Below are 15,571 nucleotides of genomic sequence, written 5' to 3' on the forward strand. Positions count from 1 at the left end.
TGTTCTATCTACACTTCTGTTCAAATGTAATAATCACTTATTCTTCTCTTCTCTGATAATTTACTTTAGTTTTCGATGATACCCCACATTTAGGTATGGATCCGTTACCAAGTAGTTACAGGATCATACAACAAAATATAATACCTCATAAACCAATACTGACGAATAAATTCTGATGTAAAGGGTAGGTGTCGCCCTGTTTTCTGTTTGAACATGTTCTATCTACACTTCTGTTAAAATGTAATAATCACTTATTCTTCTCTTCTTTGATACCACACATTAGTTTTGGATGATACCACACATTTAGGTATCGATACGATGATACCAAGTAGTTGCAGGATCATACGATAATATATAATACCTACTAAACCAATAATAATATGGTTAAAAAATGTTGATGTAAAGGGTAGGTGTCGCCCTGTTTTCTGTTTAAACATGTTCTATCTACACTTCTGTTAAAATGTAATAATCACTTATTCTTCTCTTCTCGGATAATTTACTTTAGTTTTGGACGATACCACACATTTAGGTATTGATACGATGATACCAAGTAGTTGCAGGATCATACCTACTAAACCAATAATAATAGTTAAAAAATTCTGATGTAAAGAGTAGGTGTCGCCTGGTTTCTGTTTGAACATGTTCTTTCTACACTTCTGTTAAAATGTAATAATCACTTATTCTTCTCTTCTTTGATACCACACATTAGTTTTGGATGATACCACACAGTTAGGTATGGATCCAATACTAAGTAGTTACAGGATGATACAATATAATATAGTACCTTATGAACCAATACTGACGAAAAAATACTGATGTAAAGGGTAGGTGTCGCCCTGTTTTCTGTTTCAACATATTCTATTTGCACTTCGGTTAAAATGTAATAATCACTTATTCTTCTCTTCTCTGATACTTTACTTTAGTTTTCGATGATACCCCACATTTAGGTATGGATCCGTTACCAAGTAGTTACAGGATCATACAACAAAATATAATACCTCATAAACCAATACTGACGAATAAATTCTGATGTAAAGGGTAGGTGTCGCCCTGTTTTCTGTTTGAACATGTTCTATCTACACTTCTGTTAAAATGTAATAATCACTTATTCTTCTCTTCTTCTTCTTTGATACCACACATTAGATTTGGATGATACCACACATTTAGGTATCGATACGATGATACCAAGTAGTTGCAGGATCATACGATAATATATAATACCTACTAAACCAATAATAATATGGTTAAAAAATGTTGATGTAAAGGGTAGGTGTCGCCCTGTTTTCTGTTTAAACATGTTCTATCTACACTTCTGTTAAAATGTAATAATCACTTATTCTTCTCTTCTCGGATAATTTACTTTAGTTTTGGACGATACCACACATTTAGGTATTGATACGATGATACCAAGTAGTTGCAGGATCATACCTACTAAACCAATAATAATAGTTAAAAAATTCTGATGTAAAGGGTAGGTGTCGCCTGGTTTCTGTTTGAACATGTTCTTTCTACACTTCTGTTAAAATGTAATAATCACTTATTCTTCTCTTCTTTGATACCACACATTAGTTTTGGATGATACCACACAGTTAGGTATGGATCCAATACTAAGTAGTTACAGGATGATACAATATAATATAGTACCTTATGAACCAATACTGACGAAAAAATACTGATGTAAAGGGTAGGTGTCGCCCTGTTTTCTGTTTCAACATATTCTATTTGCACTTCGGTTAAAATGTAATAATCACTTATTCTTCTCTTCTCTGATACTTTACATTAGTTTTTGGACGATACCACACATTTAGGTATTGATATGATGATACCAAGTAGTTGCAGGATCATACCTACTAAACCAATAATAATATGGTTAAAAAATTCTGATGTAAAGGGTAGGTGTCGCCCTGTTTTCTGTTTAAACATGTTCTATCTACACTTCTGTTAAAATGTAATAATCACTCACTCTTCTCTTCTTTGATACCACACATTAGTTGTGGATGATACCACACATTTAGGTATCGATACGATGATACCAAGTAGTTGCAGGATCATACGATAATATATAATACCTACTAAACCAATAATAATATGGTTAAAAAATTCTGATGTAAAGAGTAGGTGTCGCCCTGTTTTCTGTTTTAACATGTTCTATCTACACTTCTGTTCAAATGTAATCACTTATTCTTCTCTTCTCTGATAATTTACTTTAGTTTTCGATGATACCCCACATTTAGGTATGGATCCGTTACCAAGTAGTTACAGGATCATACAACAAAATATAATACCTCATAAACCAATACTGACGAATAAATTCTGATGTAAAGGGTAGGTGTCGCCCTGTTTTCTGTTTGAACATGTTCTATCTACACTTCTGTTAAAATGTAATAATCACTTATTCTTCTCTTCTTTGATACTTTACATTAGTTTTGGACGATACCACACATTTAGGTATTGATACGATGATACCAAGTAGTTGCAGGATCATACCTACTAAACCAATAATATGTTAAAAAAATTCTGATGTAAAGGGTAGGTGTCGCCCTGTTTTCTGTTTTCTATCTACACTTCTGTTAAAATGTAATAATCACTTATTCTTCTCTTCTTTGATACCACACATTAGTTGTGGATGATACCACACATTTAAGCATCGATCCGACAATACCAAGTAGTTACAGGATCATACATTGGTCATATTCCAAGTCCTCATGTGTCCAGGGACGTATTTACTGACTTTATGAACATAAAATGAACTTAAAAGACTTTGTGATAACAAATATTAATGCGATATCAACTAGATGCGCTCTTGTACTCGGTATCATTACAGTGGAAGTCAGCCATGTGTTTACATTGTGACGCCAGTGAGCTATTGTATCTTCCTACGTTTAGCTATTCCTCGTCCTCCAGTGATAATGCTACTCGTATTTGTCGCCGTGGGGGCCGGGATTAGTGATTTAGAGGTAGCTAAAACACTGTGGATGGACATTAGCCGCTAGATGGCTAGCCATGCCTTAAAGAACATATTCCTGAAGGTGTTTCAGTGTTATAACTTCAACTTTTTCTTGACTTTTTACACCAAAAACGCGTCCGTTCTCCCTTTTCAGTCTACACACTGTGTCTGCTTGTAAGTACTCTGTGTGCGCGCACTGCCGAACATGCTCCTCCGCTCGTAAAACCAGCAATGTCACGCCTTTTAAAAAATATATATATATATATATTTTTTTTTTTTAAATGGGGAAGCGGTACTTTTTCAAACATAGTATAGTACCGTTTTTGATTCATTCGTACGGCGATACTACACTAGTACCGGTATAGCGTACAACCCTAGTCACTTACCTCCATCACCTCCCCCTCACCAGTGGAAAGAGGCCGCTAGAAGAGCACTGCTTATCACAGTCCACACACCACACCTCACCCACAAGGTAAGTGGAAATGAAGTAAAAAAAACAACAACAAAAAAAAACAGTCCTTTTTCTTTAGTCTTTTTCCAATCTGTTCAACTCCACTGCCTGTGTTGCCAAGCAGACTGGGAAGGTGTAGCAACCACAAGATGTGGCATGTCACGTTCCTCTCTTCCTGTCGCCATCCACTCTCCTCCTCACCCGTCCGTCCTCCTCTCCGCCGCGCCTCACCCGACTGACGCCCACTTTTTTCCTTTCCAGGTCCACGGCGAGGGGGAATTCCGGCACGTTGTTGCTTTTTTAAATAAGAACCCCTCCCCTGACTGCTCTTTTTCTTTTTTTTTTTGATCTTCTCTTTCAGACGTGCCGAGGAATTTTTCCGTCAACTTGGCCACCAGGACCAGCGTTCTTCTCACCTGGGAGTTCCCGGAGAGCAGCAACCCGTACCGCTTTACTGTACGTACGTCCATCACGTCCACCTTCATTGGGTTGCTTTAAAAAGATCACTTAGAATCGTACGAAATGTTGGAGGTAGAGAACTTCCACACTCGTCATTTATTAAATGCAAAATATTGAAACTCAACAATTTTGTGCAGTTACAAACACCAATCCATATGTTAAACAAGACAAGAAGCAAGGAATCAAACAGATACAGGATTTAATTTAGCTCATGAGCTAGTACAATGTTCCACGTCTCCCCTTTTTTTGAATTTATCAAAGGGAAGGGGGTCATAAACCCCTGCCGCCCTCGGTCATAAACAGCTTAAAGCAGTCGTCCCCAACCACCGGGCTCGATTGGTAGCGGGCAGCAGAAGAATATTTTATAATTTTTTATATCTTTAAAAAAAAAATGTTATTTGTATTATTATTTTTTTATTAAATCAACATTAAAAAAAACACGAGATACACTTACGATTAGTGCACCGACCCGAAAAACGTACCTTTTTCACGACCAAAAAAAAAAAAATCCCCCGCAAAACAGGCCCAGAGAATAATACTACCACCACCATGTTTGACGGTAACTCGGTTGGTAGAGCAGCCGTGCCAGCAGCTTGAGGGTTGCAGGTTCGATTCCCGCTTCCGCCATCCTAGTCACTGCCGTTTTGTCCTTGGGCAAGACACTTTACCCACCTGCTCCCAGTGCCACCCACACTGGTTCAAATGTAACTTAGATATTGGGCTTCACTATGTAAAGCGCTTTGAGTCACTAGAGAAAAGCGCTATATAAATATAATTCACTTCACTTCATAAGGAGAGTATGTGGACCTGCGCCCTCGTACAATGTCCCCCCACGCTCTGAGGAAAGAGTTCCACGCTTCCACATTCATGAGGGCATTGTCTGATTACATAACTGCAGCTGCTTCTAAGGGGAGGGGGTCATAAACAGCTGCCGCACTCGGTCATAAACAGTTTAAAGAAAAAGGTGCCTGGAGCGATGTCAGGTTTGCCCCCTTCCCTGCTCATAGATTTCAGGTCCTGATAAGCCCCTTCCCGTCGCTATCTAATAGATCTAAGAAACCGACACCTCTGCGGCACATTCCATCGCACACAGTGGAGATTTACACCCTGTTTTTTGCCCCATTTAAAGCACCAGTTCCATTGGCAGCAAAACAGGCCCAGAGCATAATACTACCACCACCATGCTTTGACGGGAGCTCATGAGGAGAGCCCGTGGACCTGCGCCCTTGTACAATGTCGCCCTACGCTCTGAGGAAAGAGTTCCACGCTTCCACATTCATGTGGGTATTGTCTGATTACATAACTGCAGCTGCTTCTAAGGGGAGGGGGTCATAAACAGCTGCCGCACTCGGTCATAAACAGTTTAAAGAAAAAGGTGCCTGGAGCGGTGTCAGGTTTGCCCCTTCCCTGCTCATAGATTTCAGGTCCTGATAAGCCCCTTCCCGTCGCTATCTAATAGATCTAAGAAACCGACACCTCTGCGGCACATTCCATCGCACACAGTGGAGATTTACACCCTTTTTTTTTGCCCCATTTAAAGCACCAGTTCCATTGGCAGCAAAACAGGCCCAGAGCATAATACTACCACCACCATGCTTTGACGGGAGCTCATGAGGAGAGCCCGTGGACCTGCGCCCTTGTACAATGTCGCCCCACGCTCTGAGGAAAGAGTTCCACGCTTCTGCATTCATGTGGGCATTGTCTGATTACATAACTGCAGCTGCTCCTAAGGGGAGGGGGTCATAAACAGCTGCCGCACTCGGTCATAAACAGTTTAAAGAAAAAGGTGCCTGGAGCGGTGTCAGGTTTGCCCCCTCCCTGCTTGTAGATTTCAGGTCCTGATGAGGCCCTTCAAGCCGCCGTCTAATAGATCTGAGAAACTGACACCTCTATGGCGCAATCCATTCCAGTGGAGATTTGCAAGTGGTGACAGTACACCTACTTTGAGACAAGAGTTATACTGATAACAATCATGGCCACCAGCAGCGAAAGTGATTCGGACCAAGAAAGGGACGATTTCCCCATTAATTTGAGCGAGGAGGAAAGATTCGTGGATGAGGAAAGTGAGAGTGAAGGACTAGAAAAAAATATTTAAAAAAAGATGAGGGCAGTGAGAGCGATTCAGATGTTATTAGACACATTTACTAGGATAATTCTGGAAAATCAATATCTGCTTATTGTGTTACTAGTGTTTTAGTGAGTTTGTGTGGTCGTACCTGTACAACCTGAAGGTCGGCCCCGCACCTTTCTTCAGCACCAGTCGACGAGTGGTGGCGATACCCATCTCTGCCCTTTGCAAGGGACCCTCTTCAAAACACGATCTTTCGAAATAATCGCTGCATAATATTATATAATTTGTGTGTGTGGTCCAATCCAACCGTGTTCGCTTGACCGCTCTGTTGCATAGTAAAGCCTCATCGTCATCTTTCAGGAATGTAAACAATGGATGTGTTTGTGTTGCTAAAGGCGGCCGCAATACACCGCTTCCCACCTACAGCTTTCTTCTTTGACGTCTCCATTATTCATTGAATAAATTGCAAAAGATTCAGCAACACAGTTGTCCAGAATACTGCGGAATTATGCGATGAAAACAGACGACTTATAGCTGGGAACGGCGCTGGAACAAAACGCCCACGCGTCATCATACCGCGACGTTTTAGCATGATACTTCGGCGCGAAATTTAAAATTGCAATTTAGTAAACTAAAAAGGCCGTATTGGCATGTGTTGCAATGTTAATATTTCATTGTTGATGTATAAACTATCAGACTGCGTGGTCGGTAGTAGTGGCTTTCAGTCGGCCTTTTTACTGAAAGCCACTACTACCGACCACGCAGTCTGATAGTTTACATATCAATGATGAAATATTAACATTGCAACACACGCCAATTTCGGGAAAGTAAACAATAGCTGTGTTTGTGTTGCTAAAGGCGGCCGCAATACACCGCTTCGCACCTACAGCTTTCTTCTTTGACGTCTCCATTATTCATTGAACAAATTGCAAAAGATTCAGCAACACAGATGTCCAGAATACTGTGGAATTATGCGATCATTTTTAATGATTTCTGCTGGTGGTGTTTTTCAACGCAAAAAATGTGCCTTGGCTCACAGAAAAGGTTGAAAAACACTGCCGTAGGGCAGAAAAAGGTTTTAATTTCTTCCAATCATGTAAGATTGCACACAAAGAACAGCCTGGAGTGACACACCACCAAAACAATGGTGTGTGTGTGTGTTCCTCCTCCAAGGTGGAGTACAACCGGCAGAAGATGGAGGTGGACGCCCGCCTGAAGAAGGCGGTCATCCCCAACCTGCAGCCGGACACCAGCTACGACTTCAAGATCACAGCCCCCGAAGGCAACATGGGCGGCCTCCGCCACCGCATCACGGCCAAAACCTCCCCGCCGATCACCATCCGCCGCCCGGAGATCGACCACACCCGCGACACGGAGACCACGGTCACCATCATCCTGCCCTCGCTGGAGTCTCGAACCCCTGTCAAGTAAGATTGAACAAGGCATGCAAATACATCTGCAAAAATGCACACTTAGTCCTCTGCAGACCAATAGGCCAGTAAAATGTCAGCTGTCTTAGAGACAAACCCGTGCCTTGTTGTCCCTCAGAGCAGCAGTGATGGACATGGCCGTGTTTTATAATAATAATAATAATAATACATTTTATTTGTAGCATGCATGTCTATAGAAAGGCTTTTTTCATAAAGATGGTTTTTTAAGCCTTTTTTAAAAGCATCCACAGTCTGTGGTGCCCTCAGGTGGTCAGGGAGTGCGTTCCACAGACTGGGAGCAGCAGTGATGGACATGGCCGTTTTTTATAATAATAATAATAATAATAATAATCGATTTTATTTGTAAAAAGCACTTCACGTTGAGCAAACAACCTCAAAGTGCCACAGTGTAAAAAAAATAGTAATAATAAAAATAAACAAAATATAAAACTAGAAACAGACCAAAGGCTACAACCAGCATGCATGTCTATAGAAAGGCTTTTTTCAAAAAGATGGGGTTTTAAGCCTTTTTTAAAAGCATCCACAGTCTGAGGTGCCCTCAGGTGGTCAGGGAGAGCGTTCCACAGACTGGGAGCAGCGGAGCGGAAAGCCCGGTCTCCTATTGTTCGAAGCTTTGTCCGTGGAGGTTGGAGGAGGTTAGCCTGTATGGAGCGGAGCTGTCGTGTGGAGGATTTTAAAGAATTTATTTGTACATGATGGTGGAAAATAAGTATTTGGTCAAGCATTCAAAGCGCTCACTGATGGAAGGAGGTTTTGGCTCCGAATCTCACGATACATGGCCCCATTCATTCTTTCCTTAACACGGATCAGTCGTCCTGTCCCCTTAGCAGAAAAACAGCCCCAAAGCATGATGTCTCCACCCCCATGCTTCACAGTAGGTATGGTGTTCTTGGGATGCAACTCTGTATTCTTCCTCCTCCAAACACCACCAGTTGAGTTTATACCAAAAAGTTCTCTTTTGGTTTCATCTGACCACATGACATTCTCCCATGTGCTCTCTGGCAAACTTCAGACGGGCCTGGACATGCACTGGCTTAAGGCAGGGGGACACGTCTGGCACTGCAGGATTGTATTCCCTTTTGGCGTAGTGTGTTACTGATGGTAACCTTGGCTACTTTGGGTCCCAGCTCTCTGCAGGTCATTCGCCAGGTTCCCCCCATGTGGTTTTGAGGGAGATTATCAGTGGTCTTGTATCGCTTCCATTTTCTGATAATTGCTCCCACAGTTGATTTTTTTCCCCACACCACACACTTTTCCTGGTGTCCTTCGACAGCTCTTTGGTCTTGGCCATAGTGGAGTTTGGAGTCTGACTGTTTGGTGTCTTTTATACAGATAACGCGTTCATTAATACAGGTTATGAGCGGAGGACAGAAGTGCTTCTTAAAGAAGAAGTTACAGGTCTGTGAGAGCCAGAGATATTCTTTGTTTGAGGTGACAAAATACTTTTTTCCACCATAATTTACAAAAAAAATGCTTTAAAATTACTGTAAAAAAAAAAAATCTGGCACCTCAGTCACCACAGTACTGTACATGGATAAGCGGTACTTTTTTTTTGCCAGTATTTTTCAGAGTAAATTCATTCTCGTGTCTATAGTGTAAAGTGTAATGGATAACTTGCTTTCAAGCGGTTATTTATTATCACTATTTTTATTTTGAAAGTATAAAATGCATGATACTTTTATATTTGTTGCATTATTAGATAGTATTACAGTGTCAAAGATATGTATTTGTTTCTGTCAAAAATGGAGAGAATACATTTAGTAAGACAAGTACTTCATTGAGGCATATTATTTCCATGTGGGCCCCATTAAAGGATGTGAGGGGCCACATCGGACCCCGGGGCCTTGACTTTGACATAGTGGGAGTAGAGATGGTGCTATGAAGTTATTTTCTGCTGCTCCCTCAGGAATGTTTACGTGGTGGTGGTTCCACTGAGGAGAGCCAGAGGGGTCATCAGACACCTGAAGAGTCCCGATGAAATGGACTTAGAGGAGGTGAGGACCACAACACCGCATAAAAGTACTGCGATACTAATGGATTGAATTCGGTACTATATTGCCTTTGAAAAGTACCGGCACCGTTCTTTCATCTGCATTCTGCTGTGTGGCGATGAAAATGACGACAGCATACAGAAGTGCATCGTGTTGATGATCCTCTCTTCTGCACATGTAGATACATGACATGTAGATACATCACATGTAGATACATGACATGTAGATACATCACATGTAGATACATGTAGATACATCACATGTAGATGCGTAACATGTAGAAACGTAACATGTAGATATATAACATGTAGATATGTATCATGTAGATACGCAACATGTAGATACGTCAAATGTATATACATCACATGTAGATATGTATCATGTAGATACGCAACATGTAGAAACGTAACATGTAGATAAGTCACATGTCGATACATCACATGTCGATACATCACATGTAGATACGTAACATGTAGATACATAACATGTAGCCACGTAACATGTAGATACGTAACATGTAGATACGTCACATGTAGATACATAACATGTAGGTACATCACATGTCGATACATCACATGTAGATACGTAACATGTAGATACATGACATGTAGATACGTAACATTTAGCCAGGTAACATGTAGATACGTAACATGTACATACATTACATGTAGATACACAACATGTAGATACACAACATGTAGATACATAACATGTAGATACATAACATGTACATACATAACATGTAGATACATAACATGTAGATACATAACATGTACATACATAACATGTAGATATATAACATGTAGATATATAACATGTACATACATACATGTAGATACATCACATGTAGATATGTAACATTTAGAAACATAGCATGTAGATACATAACATGTACATACATCACATGTAGATACATACATGTAGATACATCACATGTAGATACGTAACATTTAGAAACATAACATGTAGATATGTATCATGTAGATACGCAACATGTAGATACGTAACATTTAGAAACATAACATGTAGATATGTATCATGTAGATACGTAACATGTAGATACGTAACATGTAGATACGTCACATGTAGATACATAACATGCGGATACGTCACATGCAGATACATCACATGTAGATAGATGACATGTAGATACATGACATGTAGATACATCACATGTAGATGCGTAACATGTAGAAACATAACATGTAGATACATAACATGTAGATACGTATCATGTAGATACGCAACATGTAGATACGTAACATGTAGATATGTCACATGTAGATACATAACATGTGGATACGTCACATGCAGATACATAACATGTAGATACATCACATGTAGATACATCACATGTAGATACATCACATGTAGATACGTAACATGTAGATACGTGACATGTCGATGCATCACATGTAGATATATAACATGAAGATACATCACATGTAGATATATAACATGTAGATACATACATGTAGATACATCACATGTAGATACGTAACATTTAGAAACATAACATGTAGATACGTAACATGTAGATACATCACATGTAGATACGTAACATTTAGAAACAACATGCAGATACGTAACATGTAGATACATAACGTGTAGATTCATCACATGTAGATACGTAACATTTAGAAACATAACATGTAGATACGTAACATGTCGATACGTAACATGTTGATACGTAACATGTAGATATGTAACATGTAGATACATAACATGTATGCATGTCAATACATCACATGTAGATGCCTAACATGTAGATACATAACAAGAAGATACATCACATGTAGATATATAACATGTAGATACATCACATGAAGATATGTATCATGTAGATACGTAACATGTAGATACGTCACATTTAGATGCGTAACATGTAGAAGCATAACATGTGGATATATCACATGTAGATACGTAGCATATAGATACGTAGCATATAGATACGTAGCTTGTAGATACATAACCATGTGGATACATAACACGTAGAAACGTAAAATGTAGAAATGTAACATGTAGACACATAACATGTAGGTATGTAACATGTAGATATATCACATGTAGATACGTAACATATAGATACGTAGCTTGTAGATACATAACATGTAGAAATGTAAAATGTAGAAACGTAACATGTAGATACATAACATGTAGGTACGTAACATGTAGATACATCACATGTAGATACGTAGCTTGTAGATACATAACCATGTAGATACATAACATGTAGAAACATAAAATGTAGAAATGTAACATGTAGATACATCACATGTAGATACGTAGCATATAGATACGTAACATGTAGATACATAACATGTAGGTACGTAACATGTAGATACATCACATGTAGATACGTAGCATATAGATACATAACCATGTAGAAACGTAACATGTAGATATGTAACATATAGATACATAGCATGTAGATACATGTCGATTCATCACATGTAGATACATACATGTAGATACATACATGTAGATACATACGGCGTGGCGCTGCGGTAGAGTGGCCGTGCCCAACCTGGGGGTCCCTGGTTCAATCCCCACCTAGAACCAACCTCGTCACGTCCCTTGTGTCCCTGAGCAAGACACTTCACCCTTGCTCCTGATGGGTGCTGGTTAGCGCCTTGCATGGCAGCTCCCTCCATCAGTGTGTGAATGGGTAAATGTGGAAGTAGTGTCAAAGCGCTTTGAGTACCTTGAAGGTAGAAAAGCGCTATACAAGTACAACCCATTTATCATTTATTTATTTAAAAGTGTGTTTTACCTGCTCTTACCTGTCTGCATGTATCCACACTTTTGTTTTTAGTACTTGCTAAGACTTGTATTTCTCTTAAAGCACAGACCAGCCATAAATGGTAGATAACTCAATATAATGTCAACAAAGTTGTGTATTCTGTTCTAATGTAAAACTTGACTATGGCAGACTATTTACTAAATTGTAAGCGTGTTTAATGCCCTTTAATTTATATTTTAACTTTTTAAAATTGGACTTTAAGTGCAATAATAAACGTAAGTTTATTGTTTTGTAAGATTTTGTGGTAAAATAAAGCCTAAATTGACACTTTTTCGTACATTTTGGTACCGGTACGAAATTATCTGCATCTGCAGACATTTGAGTTATCGCTCATCAATGTGTTGATGCATGATTTCTCTGCTCTTCTCCTTCCGGCCCGTGGGGCAGCTGTTAAAAGACATCAGTCAAAAGCAGCGGGACTCCCGGCAGCAGAAGCAGATGGACCTGCGGCGCGCTTACATCACGGCCCGCTTCACCCCCGCCACCCTGCCGGCCTTCTTCTCCCTGGGGGACCAGCTGGACTACGGCGGCTTTGAGAACCGCGCCTTGGAGCCCGGGCAGGAATACGTCTTCTTCATCCTGGCGGAACTCAACTCCACCACCGGGGTATGACGTACGACGCCCCCGGTGACCGGGCGTCGGGTCCAACACGGGCGCTAACCTTCGTGTGTTTCCATCAGCGGCGCCGATAAAGCTTGATTGGCGACCGCTCTTTGTGAGCAATCGAATTGGAAAGGAGATAAATCAAGGGTGTCCAAACTTTTTCCACAGAGAACCGCACACTGAAAAATCAGAGCAGGCGGGGGCCATTTTCATAATTAAAGCTGCAAGCAGCGTTGGTCGGGTCCGCCTTTGGCTGCCGCCCCCGCGACTCAAGCCCTGGTCTTAGTCAGACCTACATAGAGGTTTTTATTTCATGTCTCTACGACATTTCTAACAGAAGTTACATGCAGTTTTGTCTGGGTTTTTTCCTAGGGGGCGCCAAGCACAATTTAGATTTTTGGGGTTTGTTTTTTTATTAGATGGCAGTTTTTGCCAGTCCTGATGTGTGTGTAAAATTTGGTGAGTTTTGAAGCATGTTAAGGGGGTCAAATTACGGATCGGCAATTCTGGATGTTGTTGATAAATGGCTTTCTGTCTTCATAACAGAGCTTTAACTTGCACTTTGAAGCATTTTAAGGGGGTCAAATTACAGCTCAAAGAGGCAAAAATGACATTTTTTAGGAAAATTTGCGCAGGGGTTTTTTAAAGGCGCGTAAAATCCAAACCGGAGCAGTAATCAAAACTCTTTCAATAACTTTTAATCAGAAGGGTTCAAACTCTGTCCTGTGCGAGTTTGAAGCCGAAACGACAATCGCGCTCAGAGAAGATAACGTTTGAAAAAAGGTGACAGGTGTTTACAAAACTTTTATTTTGAAGGGGTACTTTTTAACTTCCTGTTGATTTTTGCTGAAGGATGTCGATTATTAAAATGTAGGTCTAAGTGAGACCTACATAGAGGTTTTCGTTTCAGGTCTCTCTGACATTCTTACCGGAAGTTACAAGCAGTTTTGTCTGTGTTTTCTTCCTAGCAGCAGTTTTTTCTGTGTTTTTTGAGTTTTGTGGTTTGGTGTTTTCATTAGATCACAATTTTTGCCAGTCCTGATGTGTGTGCCAAGTTTGGTGAGTTTTGAAGCATTTTAAGGGGGTCAAATTACAGTTCAAAGAGGCAAAAATAGCATTTTTTGCAAAAATTTTGCTTTGAATGGGTTTTTGCAACATTTTTGTAGATTTTTGCCCTAAAAAATAAAATTATGAAATCTAGGTCCAAGTCAGCCCTACATGGAGGTTTTTGTTTCATGTCTCTACGACATTGCGAGCGGAAGTTACAAGCATTCTGTTTTTTTTTTTTCTTCCTAGGGAGCGCTAGCGCGCAATTTTCAATTTTGGGTTTTGGTTGCTTAATAAGTTGGGAAGGTTTGCCATACCGATGTGTGTGTCAAATTTGGTGAGTTTTGAAGCATGTTAAGGGGGTCAAATTACAGTTGCAATGGGCCTGGCGGACCCTAATTAGGGTCCGCCAGGCCCATGGCAAAGGACTCCACAGGAGTCCTTTGCCATGGGCCGAGGGCCCTATTGAAACTGCTGTGTTTTATTATTATTCCGCACCTACGCGCTGTAATTTGACCCCCTTAACATGCTTCAAAACTCACCAAATTTGACACACACGTCGGTATAGCAAACCTTCCCAACATATTAAGCAACCAATCCCCCAAAAAGAAAATTGCGTTCTAGCGCCCCCTAGGAAAAAATTACAGACAAAACTGCATGTAACTTCTGTTAGGAATGTCATAGCGACATGAAACAAAAACTCCTATGTAGGTCTGACTTAGACCCAATTTTCATAAACTCTCTTTGTTCAGCAAAAATCTACAAGAAGTTGGCAAAAAACCCCTTCAAAATAAAATGTTCGCAAAAAATGCAATTTTTGCCTCTTTGCGCTGTAAGTTGACCCCTTTCAAATGCTTCAAAAGTCACCAAACTTGGCGCACAAATAAGGACTGGCGAATATTGCGATCTAATGAAAAAACCAAACCTCAAAACTCAAAATTGCACCCTAGCGCTATTTTTGAATAAAACAATGAAAAAAATGCTCCTAGGAAGAAAACACAGACAAAACTGCTTGTAACTTCCGGTAAGAATGTCGGAGAGACATCAAACAAAAACCTCTATGTAGGTCTCGCTTAGACCTACATTTCATAGATTGACAACCCCCAACAAAAATCAACAGGAAGTTTGCAATCCCCCCTTCAAAACAAAAGTTTTGTAAAAAACGGTCACCTTTCTTCAAATATTATCTCCTCTGAGTGCGTTTGTCGTTTTGACTTCAAACTCGCGCAGGAGAGAGATTGAACCCTTCTGATTAAAAGTATAGAACAGAGTTTTGATAAGTTCTCAGGTTTTGATTTTACGCGCCCTGTGCAAAGTCTCCTAAAAAATGTCATTTTTGCCTCTTTGAGTTGTTATTTGACCCCCTTAAAATGCTTCTAAACTCACCAAACTTGACACACACATCAGGTCTGGCAAAAATTGCGATCTGATGAAAAAAACCTAACCTCAAAACTCAAAATTTTGCTCTAGCGCCCCCTAGGAATACAACACGGACAAACTGCTCCTAGGAACAAAACACAGACAAAACTGCGTGTAACTTCTGGTAGGAATGTCAGACAGACATAAAACAAAAACCACTATGTAGGTCTCAGTTAGACCTACATTTTAATAATTAACATACTTTAGCAAAAATCAACAGGAAGTTTGATATTTTCACTTCAATACAACAACTGCATTACTTTCACAATGCATTAAATTCTCAAAATAGTGGCTCAAGGCGTCTTCTAACGCTTATCCGGCCGTGGGTC

At 40.1% G+C, this 15,571-nt stretch overlaps 1 protein-coding gene across 12 annotated transcripts in view; it reads left to right on the forward strand.

Annotated features, from left to right (window-relative positions):
• The window catches only part of LOC133568033 (receptor-type tyrosine-protein phosphatase S-like), a 293,725-nt gene that overhangs the window by 215,926 nt on the left and 62,228 nt on the right, over positions 1–15,571 (forward strand). For all 12 annotated transcript variants that reach the window (XM_061919726.1, XM_061919727.1, XM_061919729.1 and 9 more), the window contains 4 exons: positions 3,760–3,854; positions 7,102–7,355; positions 9,286–9,373; positions 12,561–12,779. In XM_061919726.1, the coding sequence (XP_061775710.1) occupies positions 3,760–3,854; positions 7,102–7,355; positions 9,286–9,373; positions 12,561–12,779 (656 nt within the window). The remainder of the gene's footprint in view (positions 1–3,759; positions 3,855–7,101; positions 7,356–9,285; positions 9,374–12,560; positions 12,780–15,571) is intronic.

The sequence above is a fragment of the Nerophis ophidion genome, linkage group LG14 (genome assembly GCF_033978795.1).
Source record: "Nerophis ophidion isolate RoL-2023_Sa linkage group LG14, RoL_Noph_v1.0, whole genome shotgun sequence".
Taxonomy (NCBI): domain Eukaryota; kingdom Metazoa; phylum Chordata; class Actinopteri; order Syngnathiformes; family Syngnathidae; genus Nerophis; species Nerophis ophidion.